This window comes from Furipterus horrens, unplaced genomic scaffold (genome assembly GCF_987537825.1).
Source record: "Furipterus horrens unplaced genomic scaffold, mFurHor1.1.pri manual_scaffold_7, whole genome shotgun sequence".
Lineage (NCBI taxonomy): Eukaryota > Metazoa > Chordata > Mammalia > Chiroptera > Furipteridae > Furipterus > Furipterus horrens.
This window is the reverse complement of record NW_028327177.1, coordinates 112,082,428-112,096,946: the sequence shown is the minus strand read 5'-3', so window position 1 is coordinate 112,096,946 and position 14,519 is coordinate 112,082,428. Positions and strand designations below refer to the sequence as shown.

The following is a 14,519-nucleotide window of genomic DNA, read 5'->3' as shown; positions in this document are numbered from 1 at the left end:
CTCTAGCCAACTGAGCTACCTGGCCAGATCTGTCTATGAATTTTCTGTTTCCTACTCCTACTGACTCTTCGTCTCTGGCTAGTCACTATATTTTATTTGTTGATTTGTTTTCTTTTTAGGATTTTACAGTTTTTGGAGGCAGTCTGTCAGGAGCACATGCCCAAAAGATCTGCAAAGTAAGTATTTAATAGTAACAACAAACCCAGTACTTTCCTCAGTTACATAGTGCATGTTGAGTATCTTTGGGGTAAAAGACATTGAGTTGAGTATGTGGGGTGAGGCAGAGGTGTGCATGATGTGTTGCCTTCTGTCCAGGGCAGGAGTTTTTAACATTTTGTGTACTATGGATCTCTTTGGCAGGCTGGTAAAGCCTGACTGTCATTTTGAAAATTATTTTTATTTATTTTTACATGCTTAAAGTAAAATAGGTAAGACTTCAAAGGATTAAACATATTAAAAATTACATTTGTAATATATGTGCTTCTTTATTAATGCATTAAATAATACAACTTGGCAGTGGATATAAAGTGCTATAATTTCAAATAACCATGTATGAAAATTATATTTCAAGATATTTGCAACAACTTTTATTTATTTAATTTTTTTTCCATTTTTTATATTGTTGTTCTATTACAGTTGTCCCATCTTTTGCAACAACTTTAATGTGACACAGATATCTGTGGCTGCTATTAATGACAAAGTCACAAACATTTCTAATACTTACGTGGTTGTTTTTTTTTTTTTTAGCTTGTATTCATAATTGAACGAAATGCTAAAGATTGGGTTAATAAAGATAAGGATGTAAATTTTTTTCCCATCCTAGTTCATGGACTCCCTAAAATCTATTCACAGTTGCCTTGGGGTTCTCGGGACCCCAGGTAAAGAACCCACAGTCTCGGTGGGAAGAGCAATGAAAGGATTATGTGATGGTATTTTAATAACACTGCTAGAGCTGAGGTTCTCTGGAGATGAATAAAAGTGTAGAACATATTTGGAGAATTTTGGAGTTAAAAGTAGGGTTGACTATTAGTAGTGAGGCAGGGTTTTCCTGTGTAATGGAATACCTGGAATACCTGGTCCTGCCACTTATTACTCCTGAGACCTCGAGCCAATCACTTAACTTTTAAACGTTCTAATTTTTCTCTATTACTACTTCTGTTACGATTATTAAATGAGATAATGGAAGTGAAAGTGCTTTGTAAACTGTCAAGGGTCATTAGGAGTATTGCTCATTAGGCTGTCAGCTATTGACCCATGAGGCAATTCTGTCTCAGAAGTAAAAGCAGGCCTGGGCCTGGCCTCACATTCACAGATGGGTCCACATTTACTTTCACAAAAAGACATCTTTGCCACTCTGTCTACAGTCCTTCAAAAGAGGAACTGGGAACAAAACTGGCTGCTAAAAAATATTAGTCACATGCCACTTAAGAACAGGGATATGTTCTGAGAAATGTGTTGTTTGGAGATTTTGTCAACATACTTACACAAATCTAGATGGCACAGCCTACTACACACGTAGGTTATATGGTATAGCCTGTTGCTCCTAGGCTACAAGTCTGCACTGCATGTTACTGTACAAAACAAGATGAGATTAAATCAAGCACAAGAGAAAATGGTACAATCAAGAGACTTGTTAAGCACAATATATATTATGAGGCTGCCGCTGGTGTAACACAGCATATTGTGTTACAGCAAACTTTTTAAAGAATAAGATACACTCTTAAAATAATAAGTGTAGTATAGTAAATACATAGGTCAGTGACATAGTCATTCATTTTCAAGTATCATGTACTGTATGTGCTACACTTTTATAGGACTGGCAGCTGAGTAGGTTTGTTTACACCAGCATCACCACAAACACATGAGTAATGCATTGTGCTATCAAATTACGACAACGACATCACTAGGCAATAGGCGTTTTTCAGCTTCATTATAATCTTATGGGACCACTGTTGTGTATGTGGTCTGTCATTGACTGAAATGTTGTTATGTGGTGCATGGCTATAGCCTGGGCCTGTGGCTTTGGAAATGGTTGCCATGAGCAGTCTTATTCCCTGCTAATGGGAAGTGCTTTGACTCTCGGATGTTCGGGGACCTTTAATTAGCCCTTTAAATATCTGGTTTTATATCTTCTATGAATCTACCCAGTTGTCATGGGAAATAAACCAGTGTTACTCTGTTTTTGAGAAGTGCTTTCGGAACATTGTCCAGAAAACACTGTGGTGCTTTGTAAATGCTATTGTTGATAACAGGATCAGTTGTCTCACAAAAGATTTCTCTGCTGTCTCAGATCATGGACCAGGCCATGACAGTGGGGGCTCCAGTGATTGGACTGAATGACTCTGGGGGAGCACGGATCCAGGAGGGAGTGGAGTCTTTGGCTGGTTATGCAGACATCTTTCTGGTGAGAAATCTGTCAATAGAGAATAGAGAGTAAAAAAGTACAGGGCTTAGTTCTCTAAGCTATGTCCTGATCAGAGCTTTCCTATCTCTTGTTGTTCTCTGCCTCATTGTGTCTGTTCTGTGGCTTCTTCCTGTGTCACCAGGGGTGGCATGAAGGGTGGATGAAAAGCAGGAGAGAGTAAGTGAGAAGGGTTTTCTTTCTTCCCCATAGAGGGCCACTCATAGGGGAAAACAAAATTCAAAATCATTCATAAGAGAAAGTTGCTTAAATATATATATTTTTTCAAAAGCAAGGGTGAGAGAATATAAAAGGTTCAAGTGAACTGATATGCTAGAAATAGGAATTTTTAAAATGCAGTGCTTTTTATTTTTTGGTTAAAACACAACAAGATCATTATACAAAGTTCAAGCTTTAACACAAAGAAGAAAGAAATCACCCCAAATCCTACCATCCAGAAATATTTGTTGAATATCATTTCAGATATCTTTCCGTTTACATAGACTACATTAAAGAGAAATAAATGAAAAGAAGCACAAAAATAAGTGCGATTTTTGAAGTAGGAAGTGTACTGTGAGAGATATAGTAAGGGAGATTGAGGAGAGGGAGAGAGATACTGCCAGATGGAAACTTGAGAAAAGGGACAGATCTGCATTTCCAGGGAGGGGAGGAAAGAGGGAGAAGGAAGGAAGGAGACAGGCCGACATTGTTTATAATCAGGGCAGCTGTTCTTGTCATCCCCTGGCCTGCAGACTTATGAGAGTTTTTATCCTTGGCTACTGCCCTTTGTGATCAGTCAGAAAAATGTGTGCTTATTTTGTGTAAGATATGCTGCTAATTGTGGGAGTACCTGTGTTAGCTGAGAAGCCACTTTGTAGATCTTAAACCTACTGTTTAATCTTTAAACTTGAGCTCCAGGGATAACCCTCTGGGGAGAATTAGTTTTTTGGGTTGCTTGGCTAGAATAGTTTATACTTGGAAGGTCTACTTTGGCCTCTAGTCTGGAAGTCATGCCTGTGTTATAAACGAATGAAAGATAGAGTAGCCCTAAGAGAAGTGGCAGTAAACCACCACATTTTAGAATATCATCTAGTCCAGCTCATCTGGGGAGGTTGGTTCCCCCTCCACCCTGCCCTGCCCGCCCCCATGGTATAGGCATTAGTGACTTTAAGATTCACATTGCTTAATTAATTGCTTGCTAGCGCTGCTTGTCATGTCTACACCTCCACCTACTTCTTCTTGCCTGCACTGTTATTTTTATTATTTTTTGTAATCTTATTTTGATATAATTTCAAATGTTATGGAAAAATTGCAAAAATAGTATGACACATTCCCATATGTTTATTACCCAGGTTCATTAGTTACTTACATTTTTCCCATTTGCTCTCTCATTCTCTCTCATATGTACATATTTGCATGTTATATTTTTCTGAAACATTTGAGAGCAAATTGGAGATTGGACCTCTTTATCTTTTAAATCCTTTACTGTATGTTTCCTAAAAAGGACATTCTCTCATAAATCAGGGTATAATAATAAAAATCAGAAACTTAACAATGATTCATTAATATTATTCTTATCCATGGTCCTTATTCAGACTTCATCAAATGATAGTAATAAAGCTCACTATAGCTATTTTTGGTTGCCTCTTACATGCCCCCAAATGGGAACCTGGCCCACAACCGAGGCATGTGCCCTGACTGGGAATTGAACCGGTGACCCTTAGGTTTGCAGGCCAGTGCTCAGTCCTCTGAGCCACACCAGCCAGGGCTCATTTGTAGTTCTGTATAAATATTGGGGTTAATTATTCTAGTTTTGGGAAGATGTCACCGGTATTTTAATAGGGATTGTGTTGAATCTGTATATTGCTCTAGGTGATAAGGGCATTTTAGTAATCTTAATCCTTCCAATTTGTGAGGATGGTATATCTTTCCATTTATTTGTATCCTCTCAGTTTCTCTCTTCAGTTACTTAAAGTTTTCAGAATACAGGTCTTTCACCTCTTTAGTTAAATTTATTCCTAAGAGTAGTTGATGCTTTTGATGCAGTTGTAAATGGGACTGTTGTCTTAGATGGATTGTTATTAGTGTATACAAATGCAACTGATTACCATATTTTGATTTTGTATGCTGCGACTTTACCGAAGACATTTATTAGTTCTAGTAGTTTTCTTGGTGGAGTCTTTAGCATTTTCTATATATAACATTATGCCACCTGCAAATAGTGAGAGTTTTATTTTTTCTTTTCCAATTTGGATGCCTTTCATTTCTTTTTCTTATCTAATTGCTGTGGCCAGTACTTCCAATACCATTTTGAATAGAAGTGGTGATATTGGGCATCCTTATCCTGTTTCTGACCTTAGTGGAAAAGCTTTCAGCTTTCTACAATTTAGTATGATATTAGCTGTGGGTTTGTCATATATAGCCTTTATTATGCTGAAGTATGTTTCTTCTGTACCCATTTTGTTGAGAGTTTTTATCATAAATGGATGTTGAATTTTGTCAACCACTTTTTCTGTATCTATTGATATGATCACATCATTTTATCCTTCATTTTGTTAATGTGATGTATTGCATTGATTTATGACTGTATGTTGGACTATCCTTACATCCCTGCAATAAATCCTTTTCGATCATGGTATGTATACTTTTAATGTGTTTTTGAAACGATTTTGTTAATACTGTTGAGAATTTTTACATCAGTATTCAAGTGTATTGACCTCTAATTTTCTTTTGTAATTTTTTTTTCTGGTTTTGGCATCATGGTAATGCTGGCTTCATAGAATGACTTCGGAAGAGTGCATTCCTCTTTAGTTTTTTGAAATAGTTTAAGACAGATAGATATTAATTTTTTAAATATTTGGTAGAATTCACCTGTGAAGCCATCTGGCCCTGGACTCTTATTTGTTAAGAGTTTTTTCATTATTTCAATTTCATTGCTAGTGATTAGTCTGTTCAGAGATTCTGTATCTTCTAGGTTCAGTCTTTGAAGGTCATATGCTTTTAGAAATTTATCCATTTCTTTTAGACTGTCAAATATGTTGACATATAATTATTCATAGTATTTTTTAATGATTCTTTGTATTTGTGTGGTATTGGTTGTAACTTCTAATTCATTTATAATTTTTTTTGAAATTTGGGTTCTCTTGATGAATTTGGTTAAGGCTTTTCAATTTTCATATTTTCTAAGAACCAGGTCTTACTTTCATTGATCTTTTCTTTTGTTTTTTAAAATATCTATTTTATTATTTCCACTCTGATCTGAATTATTTTCTTCCATTTCTTTACTTTGGGTTTTGTTCTTTTTTTCTAGTTCCTTTAGGTGTAAATTTAGCTTGTTTGGGATTTTTCTTGTTTCTTGAGGTAGGCCTGTATGTTATGAATTCCCTTTTAGAACTGCTTTTGCTGCATCCTATAAATTTTGTAAACTTGTTTTTATTTTAATTTGTCTCAGGGTAGTTTTTGATATCATTTTTGATTTCCTATTTCATTCATTGGTTGTTTTGTAGCATGTTGTTTAGTTGTTACACATTTGTGTTTTTTCCTGTAGTTGATTTCTAATTTTATGCCATTGTGGTTGGAAAAGATGCTTGATATGATTTCAGTCTTCTTGATGTTATTGAGGTTGTTTTGTGGCCTAATTTCTGATCTGTCCTGGAGACTGTTCCATGTGCATATGGAAAATAAAAGTGTATTCTGCAGTTTTGGGGTGAAATGTTCTAAAAATGTCTAGTCAGTTGATCTGACCGAAAGTGACATTTAAGGCCATTATTTCCTTATTAATTTTCTGTCTGGTTGATCTATGCATTCATGTGAGGAGGGTACTAAAATTTCCTGTTATTATTTTATTACCGTGAATTTCTTTATGTCCATTAATGTTTGCTTTCTATATTTGAATGTTCATATGTTGAGTGTTTAAATATTGCTGATTATTATATGCTCTTGGATTGATCCCTTTATAAAAACGTAATATCCTTCTTTGTGATATTTTATGTTCTTTGTATTAAAGTAATTTTGTCTGATATGTGTTGCTACCCCAGCTTTATTTTTATTTCTATTTGCATGAAATATCTTTTTGCTTCTCTTCACTTTCGGTATATATGTGTCTTTTTATTTGAAGTGAACGTTGTATAAGCAGCATACAGATAGGCCATATTTATTAATCCATTCAGCCACCTTGTGTATTTTTACTGAAACATTTAATCCATTTACACTTAAGTATTGATAAGTATGTAGTTATTGACATTTTGTCAACTGTTTTTTGGTTATTTTTGTAGTTCTCTGTTCCTTTCTTGATCTGTCCCCTTGTGTACACCAGAGTTACTTTATCCATTTATTCATTGATGAACATGTAGGTTTCCATATCTTGGCTCTTGTAAATAGTATTTCAGTGAATATGGCAGCACATATTTATCTTTTTGAGTTCATGGTTTAATTTTATTTAGATAAATAACCGGAAGTAGAATTGCTGGATCATATGGTGGTTCTATTTTTAATGTCTTGAGGAACCTCCATACTGTTTTCCATAATGGCTGCACCAATTTACATTCCCACTACCAGTGCATAGGGTTTCCTTTTCTCCACATCTTTGCCAACACTTGTTATTTTTAGTCTTTTTGATAGTAGCCATTCTGACAGGTGTGAGTTGATATCTCATGTGGTTTTGATTTTCACACCCCTGATGATTAGTAATGTTCAGTATCCTCTCATGTATCTGTTGGCCTTCTGTATGTCTTCTTCAGAAAAATGTCTATTCAGATCCTCTGCCCATTTTTTAATGTTTTATTTGCCATTAAGTTGTATGAGTTCTTTACATATTTTGGATATTAGCCCCTTATCAGAGATAAGATTTACAATATTACCTCATATTTTGTGGATAGTCTTTTTATTTGTTGATAGTTTCCTTTGCTATGCAGAAACTTTCTAGTTTGATGTAGTCTCTCATTTATTTTTGCTTTTGTTGCTTTTGTTTTTGGTGTCAGATTAAGAAAATTATTGCAAGACCTTTGTCAAGGAGTTTACCACCTAATTTTTTGATAGGAGTTTTATGGTTTCTGGTTTTATGTTCAAGTTTTTAATTTATGTTGAGGTTATTTTTATGTATGGACTAAGATAGTGGTCTACTTTCATTCTTTTGCATGTGGCTGTCCAGTTTTTAAAGATCATTTATTGACAAGACTCTCTTTTCCTGATTGCATATTCTTGACTCCTTTGTTGTTAAATAATTGACCTTATATATGTGCGTTGACTTCTGGGTACTCTATTCTGTTCCATTGAGCTGTGTCTCTTATTTTTAGTGCAATAATATATTATCTTTATTACTGTAGATTTGTACTATATTTTGAAAACAAGGGAGTATGATGCCTCCAGGTGTGTTCTTCTGTATCAAGATTGCTTTGACTATCTGGGGTTTTTAGAGGTTCATACAGATTTTAGGACTTCTTATTCTGTTGTGAAAAATGCCATTGGAATCTTGATAGGGATTACATTGAGTCTGTAAATTGTTTGGGTAGTGTGCACATTTTAATGATATTAATTCTTCCAACCTGTGAATGTGGAATATTTTCAAAATTTGTGTTTTCTTCCATTTCTTTTATTCATTTCTCAATAGTTTTCAATATAAAGATCTTTCACCTCCTTGGTGAACTTTATTCTTAGGTATTTTATTATTTTTGATGCAATTATAAATTGTTTTCTTAATTTCTTTTATTCGTTATCAGTTTATAAAAACAAAATATTTTTGCGTATTGATTTTTCTTTTTTATCCTGCAACTTTACTGAATTCATTTACTGAGTTCTAACCATTGTTTTGAAGGAGTCTAGGATTTCCTATGTTTAATATTATGTCATCTGCAAGTAGTGATAGTTTCCATTTTTCCTTTCTGATTTTGATGCCTTTTCTTTTTCTTGTCTAATTACTCTGGCTAGGACTTCCAGTGCTTTGTTGAGTAAATGTGGTGAGAGTGGCCATTCTTGTTTCTGGTCTCAGAGGAATAGATTTTCTCATGGTGTTATCATCTTTTTTTTTTTTTTTTTTTTTATGGACCCCAGAGTTTGTTTAATTTGTTTTGGGTGGAGCAACGTTGATTTTATTTTTTATTTTTTAAAATTGATTTGAGAGAGAGAAACATCGATTTGTTGTTTCACTTACTGATGCATTCATTGGTTGCTTCCTGTATGAGCCCTGACCAGGGATCAAATTCACAAACTTGGCATATGGAGGCAATGCTCTAAACCCATTGAGTTACTTGGCCAGGGCCTCATTTTATTTTATTTTTTAAAGCTTCCCAGATGATTCTAATATGCTACGAGGTTGAGTTCCCTTAGTGCTCTTGATCCTATAGATTATAGACACCCTCAACCCATGAATTCCCCACTTCTTGGATCCATGGTACCCTCAGAGTCTCCCACCTTTAAAGAAAATATACTTGCGGCCCATATTCTCGGTCCTCACCCTTTTCACCCTTTTTACAACGATGCTTCCTTAAAGTGTAGGCTGCACCAGCATAGTTTCCACCAGCTATTCATCTTTTTACTGTTCCGGACCAATACTATCATATGCTTTTGCGCCTGTCACTTTTTCTCCTCGCTATTTCTTTGACCAGCTACTGCTCACTATCCTTCTAACACAAGTTAAGAGTGACCCAAAGGTCGCCTTGGAAAGGGTTTCCTCATATCCTTCTACACAATTGAGGACCTCCCTTCTATGCTTAGAGAGTATCCTGTGCTTTATTTCCTATTATAATTTTACTTTACAACCACTGCAAATTCTCTCATTGTCTTCCACATAACACAGCACTTCAGAAAGCTGAGGCTATTTCATTCGTTTCTTTCTGTAACCCAAGGAATGAAACCACTTCAGTGAAAAATAGGAGGAATCTGTTACCATCTTTTTACTGTTGAATTCTGTTTGCTAATATTTTGTTGAGGATTTGCATCTATGTTCATCATGACTGTTGGTCTGTAATTTTATTTTCTTATGGCATCCACCAATCTAGTTTCTGTCTCTATGATTTTGACTGAGTACTTCATATACAGTGTTTCTCTTATAATGGGATGGCTTATTACACTTAGCATATGTCTGCAAGGTTCACCCATGTCGTAGCATGTGGTAGATATCCTTCCTTTATAAGGCTTAAAAATATTCCATTATATTTACATATTACATTTGTCTATCCATTTGTCTGTTGATGGGCATTTGGGTTGTTTTCACATTTTAGCTATTATGAATAGTAATGCTGCTATGAACATGGGTGTACAATTATCTCTTTGAGACCCCGCTTTACATTCTTTTGGATATCCCTATAAGTGGAATTTCTGGATTGTATGATAATTCTATTTAAGCATTTTTGAAGAGCCTTCATACTCTTTTTCTATAGCAGCTGTGCCATTTTGTATTCACACCAGCAATGGATTCCAATTTCTGTACATCCTTACCAACACTACTTGTTTTCTGTTTTTTTGGTAGTACTCATCCTGATGCATATGATGTGGTATCTCATTTCAGTTTGATTTGCATTTCCTTAATGATTAGTGATGTTGAGCTGGAAGAGGAGGGGCTTGCAACAATGGTGGGAAGTATAACAATAGCCATCCACCTCTCTAACTACACTTCTGAAATTAGAATCAGAAATTGAAGATCAGAACACACCTTTCAGATGTTTGAAGGACAGGGTCCTATTTACCTACTCTGGCTTTTTTTAAAAAATGATTTTATTTATGTTTTAGAGAGAGGGAAAGGGAGGGAGAAAGGAGGAGAGAAACATTGATGGGATGCTTCTCGCACTCCCCCAACTGGGGATCCAGCCTGCAACCTGGGCATGTGCCCTGACGGGGAACCAAACTGGTGACCTTTCAGTTCACAGGGTAGTACTCAACCCACTAAGCCACACCACCAAGGCCATACTCTGGCCTTTGAAAGCTCTGTGTAAGGTACTCCAGGAACATATACACAGCTCTCTGCCTTATGGCTGGGGTAGGAGATTGGTAGCTATTAGGGGTTTAAGAGCTGAAATTGATGGAAGTTAACCACTATTTACCCTCCATATTTTCCACTGAAGTTGCAGACCTTCAATAGAGCCCAGAGTTACATCAGATTATGCCAGTGCAGTTGTTTTCTTGATGGGGAGACAGGTACCTGGTGCTTCCAACTCCACCATCTTTCCAGAATCCTCTCTATATAGGTAGATGCCCTTTTGTACTGTCCTGAGCTATGTTCTGTGACTTATAGAAATTGGTCTCAGAGCCAAGGCAGTGCTAAAAGTGGACTTTCTTCTTTTAAGATGATAGGACATGGAAAGCAAAGAAGTTGAGCATTGGGCAAGGACTCATTGGGCGCTTATCTTAACTGGGTCCTCCAGCCCCCAATCGTGTCTTTCCTAGGAGGTAGACTGAGGCTTGGCCCTTCACAACACCTTTGTCTTCATGGAGCCTTTCTGGCTTCTACTACCAATGTCTTCCCTGTATGCCCTGTCTAGGGGTGGGCAGACCTTGAAAACTTGGAATGAAGTAGCATCTGCCTCTTAGTCTTGCCTTGTACCTGCTGGTACTGTATGTGGAGGTTGTCAAAGGAGTCCAAACAGAGGTAATAGCTCCAGGATAAGTGGTGTTCCTGTATGTTCTGCCTAAGGTTTTCACTCATTCTTCTAGACACCTTTGTGGAGAGAGGGGTGTTGGGCCTCAGCTGTGCTTGGAGCTGGGGTGAGAGTCATGGGGTTCTGTATGAGCTCATGTCCTGGTGGAGATTTTGGGGAACTGTTGCCAAGGAGGGAGAAGAGAGAGTGTTTGCCCCAGAAAGTAATATGCCAACCATCTCACTTGTTATGGAGACAATTTGCATGTATAGTTTTGGAAGGAACTGTACTGATTAGGTCTCCTGCCTCCAGGATAGAATTTCTGTGAGTAAAAGCCAAGTGTAATTTTATTATTGCCTTTATCTTTCTGCAAATAATGCCTTAAATACTCTGTAACCAGATACCTTTCCCTTTCCCTTTTGGCAGAGGAATGTCATGGCTTCTGGAGTCATCCCTCAGATTTCTCTCATCATGGGCCCGTGTGCTGGTGGGGCTGTCTACTCCCCAGCCCTAACAGACTTCACGTTCATGGTAAAGGTAAGAAAGAAAGACCTGTTTTTATTGCTCTTAGAGAGTTTTGCAGTACCTTACCTGAAATAAAAATAATTCCTGACCCAGATCTGGGTTGTTATCTGCATTCTCATTGGCTTTCAGCTTAGTGATGATAAGGTCTTAGTGGAGAAAAGGTTTTGGCATGAAACCTGTAGCTTGTAGGGGTTCAATGACAGAATGCATTCGTGTATTTCATTGGTTGGTGATTTTACCTGTTGATCTGAATTGCAAATGATTTTCAGGTAATCAAAGGATCCTGTCCTCTGTCCAGACAGGTAATTGTTTATTGAATTCTATTCAGAAAGTTTCTCATGGAAGGCTTTTCAATAATCTTCTTTATTGGGAAGTTCTTCTTATGTTTCACCTTTATTTCTTTGGCTGTTTGCCATTTTATTACATTTTGTGTATAATGGTAATGGTAAATCTGATCTCCAACTTCATTTTTAAAGGTTCATATTTTTATTACATGATTTGATAGAATGACATTTTTAAATGATCTTTAAATGAAGCCTACTTGAATTTACACATGGATAATTACCCTTAATCTAATATCATTTTTTAAAAAAATCAGTCTTTTCCTTTTAGAATATTTTTAACAATAATGAGCAGTAAATGCCAAGACAGGAAAACTGGGTGGTGGAGGAGTAGATAATCATTCAATATGAGGAGAGCAGTGTAAATAGGAACAGTATAGGAAATCTGTTTTTCTTGATGGTAGTTTGGTAGTAGGACTTCAAAGGTTTAGAAAAGAGTTTACCCTTTGACCCAAGTTTTTTTTTTAGTGACAGATTGAAAACAACTGAAATGTTCAGCAACAGAGGTGGGTTTTAAAAGTTAAAATGACCACATCTCTTCCTGAACAAAGCAGAACTCCCTGAGCTTTGCCCACTAAATCTATATATTCCACACTTACCTGGTGCAACCCCGGTCCTCTTCTTTTTTCTCCCTGGTAGGAATGGAGGTGTGGTATCCATTCCTCTGTCAAAGGCTATTTTTTCCCCCCCTTTCCACATACATGCACATTACTGAATACAACTCTTACCTTTTCAGTGGCCTTATCCTGTTAGTTCTCTTTTCTCTTATGTACTATCTTCAGTCTCTCCCTTGGTATTAAACTGCTTTCTCTTTCTTATTTTTAATTTTTTCCAGCTTTATTGTGATGTAATTGACATATAACATGGCATACAACATGTTTAGGCCTCTGATTCATTTTGAGTTAAATTTTGTATGTGGTGTAACATAAGGTCCAGCTTTGTTTCGTATGTAGATATCCAGTTTCCCCAGCATCGTTTGTTGTAAAATATTGCCCTTTCTGCCATTGAATGGTCTAGGTATCAATTGTTGAAAACCATTTGACCAAAATGTGAAGGTTTATTTCTGGGCTTTCTATTCTGTTTCATTGGTTTATATTTCTGTCTTTTTGCCAGTATCACAATATTTTGATTTTTGTAGCTTTGTAGTAGGTTTTGAAATCAGGAGGAGTGAGATCTCCTACTTTGTTCCTTTTCAAGATTGTTTTGGCTATGCAGAATCCCTTGAGATTTTGCATCAATTTTAAGATGGATTTCTCTATTTCTTAAAAAAAAAATGTTACTGGGATTTTGGTAGAGGTGGCATTTAATCTGTATATTGCTTTTTGTAGTGTTGAAATCTTAACAGTATTTAGTCTTTCTATTTATTTGTGTCTTTTTAAATTTCTTTTAGCTGTGTTTTATAATTTCCAGTGTACAAGTCTTTTGCCTTATTGGTTAAGTTATTCCTAAGTACTTTATTCTTTTAGAAGCTATTGTAAATGAAGTTGTTTTTGTAATTTCCTTTACAGAGTGTGTGTTGTTAATGTATAGAAATGCAACTGATGTTCATTTTTGTGTCCTGCAACTTTTCTTAATTTGTTTATTCTAATTTTTTGTGTGGAATCATTAAAGCTTTCCAAATATAAAATATCATCTGCAAACAGATAATTTTACTTTTTTTTCTATTTGGATGCCTTTACTTGTCATGATATTGACATTTTTGAAGGCTATAAAACAAGTTATTTTATAGACTGTTCCTCAGTTTGGGTTTATTTGATGTTTCCTCATGACTAGGTATCTTAACCTTTCTACTATTTAAGTGATATTGTATTCTGCTCAGATAATCATGTCTGGAGACAAGTGATATTCATCTGCCCCCTCCTTAGCGATATTAATTTGATCACTGTTCGAGGTGTTGTCTGGTTTCTCCACTGTATAATTATTGTTTTTCTTTTTGCAACTGATAAATACTCATTGGGGAGATGCTTTGAGACTGTGCAGTATGTTGTTCTGCATTACACTTCTTCTCCTTGATTTAGCGTCTATTGATGATTCTTGTCTGAACAAATCTTTAGAAAATTGTTATTTTCCAACTCTGCCACTTGCTTTGTATCATTTAGCATCATACTCTAAGGAAGAGCCCTGCTTTCTTGGGAATTTGTATATTTCATGGATTTATTATTAATATGGGTTCATGGATTTCCTGTTTTACTCAGTGGTTTATAATCCGTAATGATCATTATTTATTTGGATGTTCAGATTACCCTTCATTTAGCCAATGGGAGTCCTTTTAAGCTGGATTCTGTGTCCTTTTGGAATGAATGTCAAATGTATACTTTATGGGTAGTGTGTTTTAATTCTTGAACTTTTTCCTACCTTGAAGTCACCAAGTTAATTTCTATGTTCTAAAAGCTTTATTATTTTGATTTTCACATTTACACCTATAATCCAATTGGAATTGATTTTTACACATAGTATGAAATAGAGGCTTATTTCATTTTTTTTTTATTTGTCTAAAGATATTTTCTTAGTTCACCTAGAGCCTTCTTATTGAAAAGAACATTTTCTTTCTTTGTAATGACACATATTATCATGAATTGAAGTTAAATGTTATGGTACCTATCCTATACTGGTATGAAATGATCTTTAAGAAGTTTCAGAACAGTGTGTATAGGACACTGCAGGAAAGAACATAAGAATATG

At 35.7% G+C, this 14,519-nt stretch overlaps 1 protein-coding gene across 3 annotated transcripts in view; it reads left to right on the top strand.

Moving 5' to 3' along the window:
* PCCB (propionyl-CoA carboxylase subunit beta) overlaps nucleotides 1-14,519 on the top strand; it is a 61,145-nt gene that overhangs the window by 7,800 nt on the left and 38,826 nt on the right. For 2 of the 3 annotated variants that reach the window (XM_090284296.1, XM_090284294.1), the window contains 3 exons: nucleotides 120-176; nucleotides 2,291-2,404; nucleotides 11,398-11,508. In XM_090284296.1, the coding sequence (XP_090140422.1) occupies nucleotides 120-176; nucleotides 2,291-2,404; nucleotides 11,398-11,508 (282 nt within the window). The remainder of the gene's footprint in view (nucleotides 1-119; nucleotides 177-2,290; nucleotides 2,405-11,397; nucleotides 11,509-14,519) is intronic. The other variant, XM_090284295.1, reaches the window with a different exon arrangement.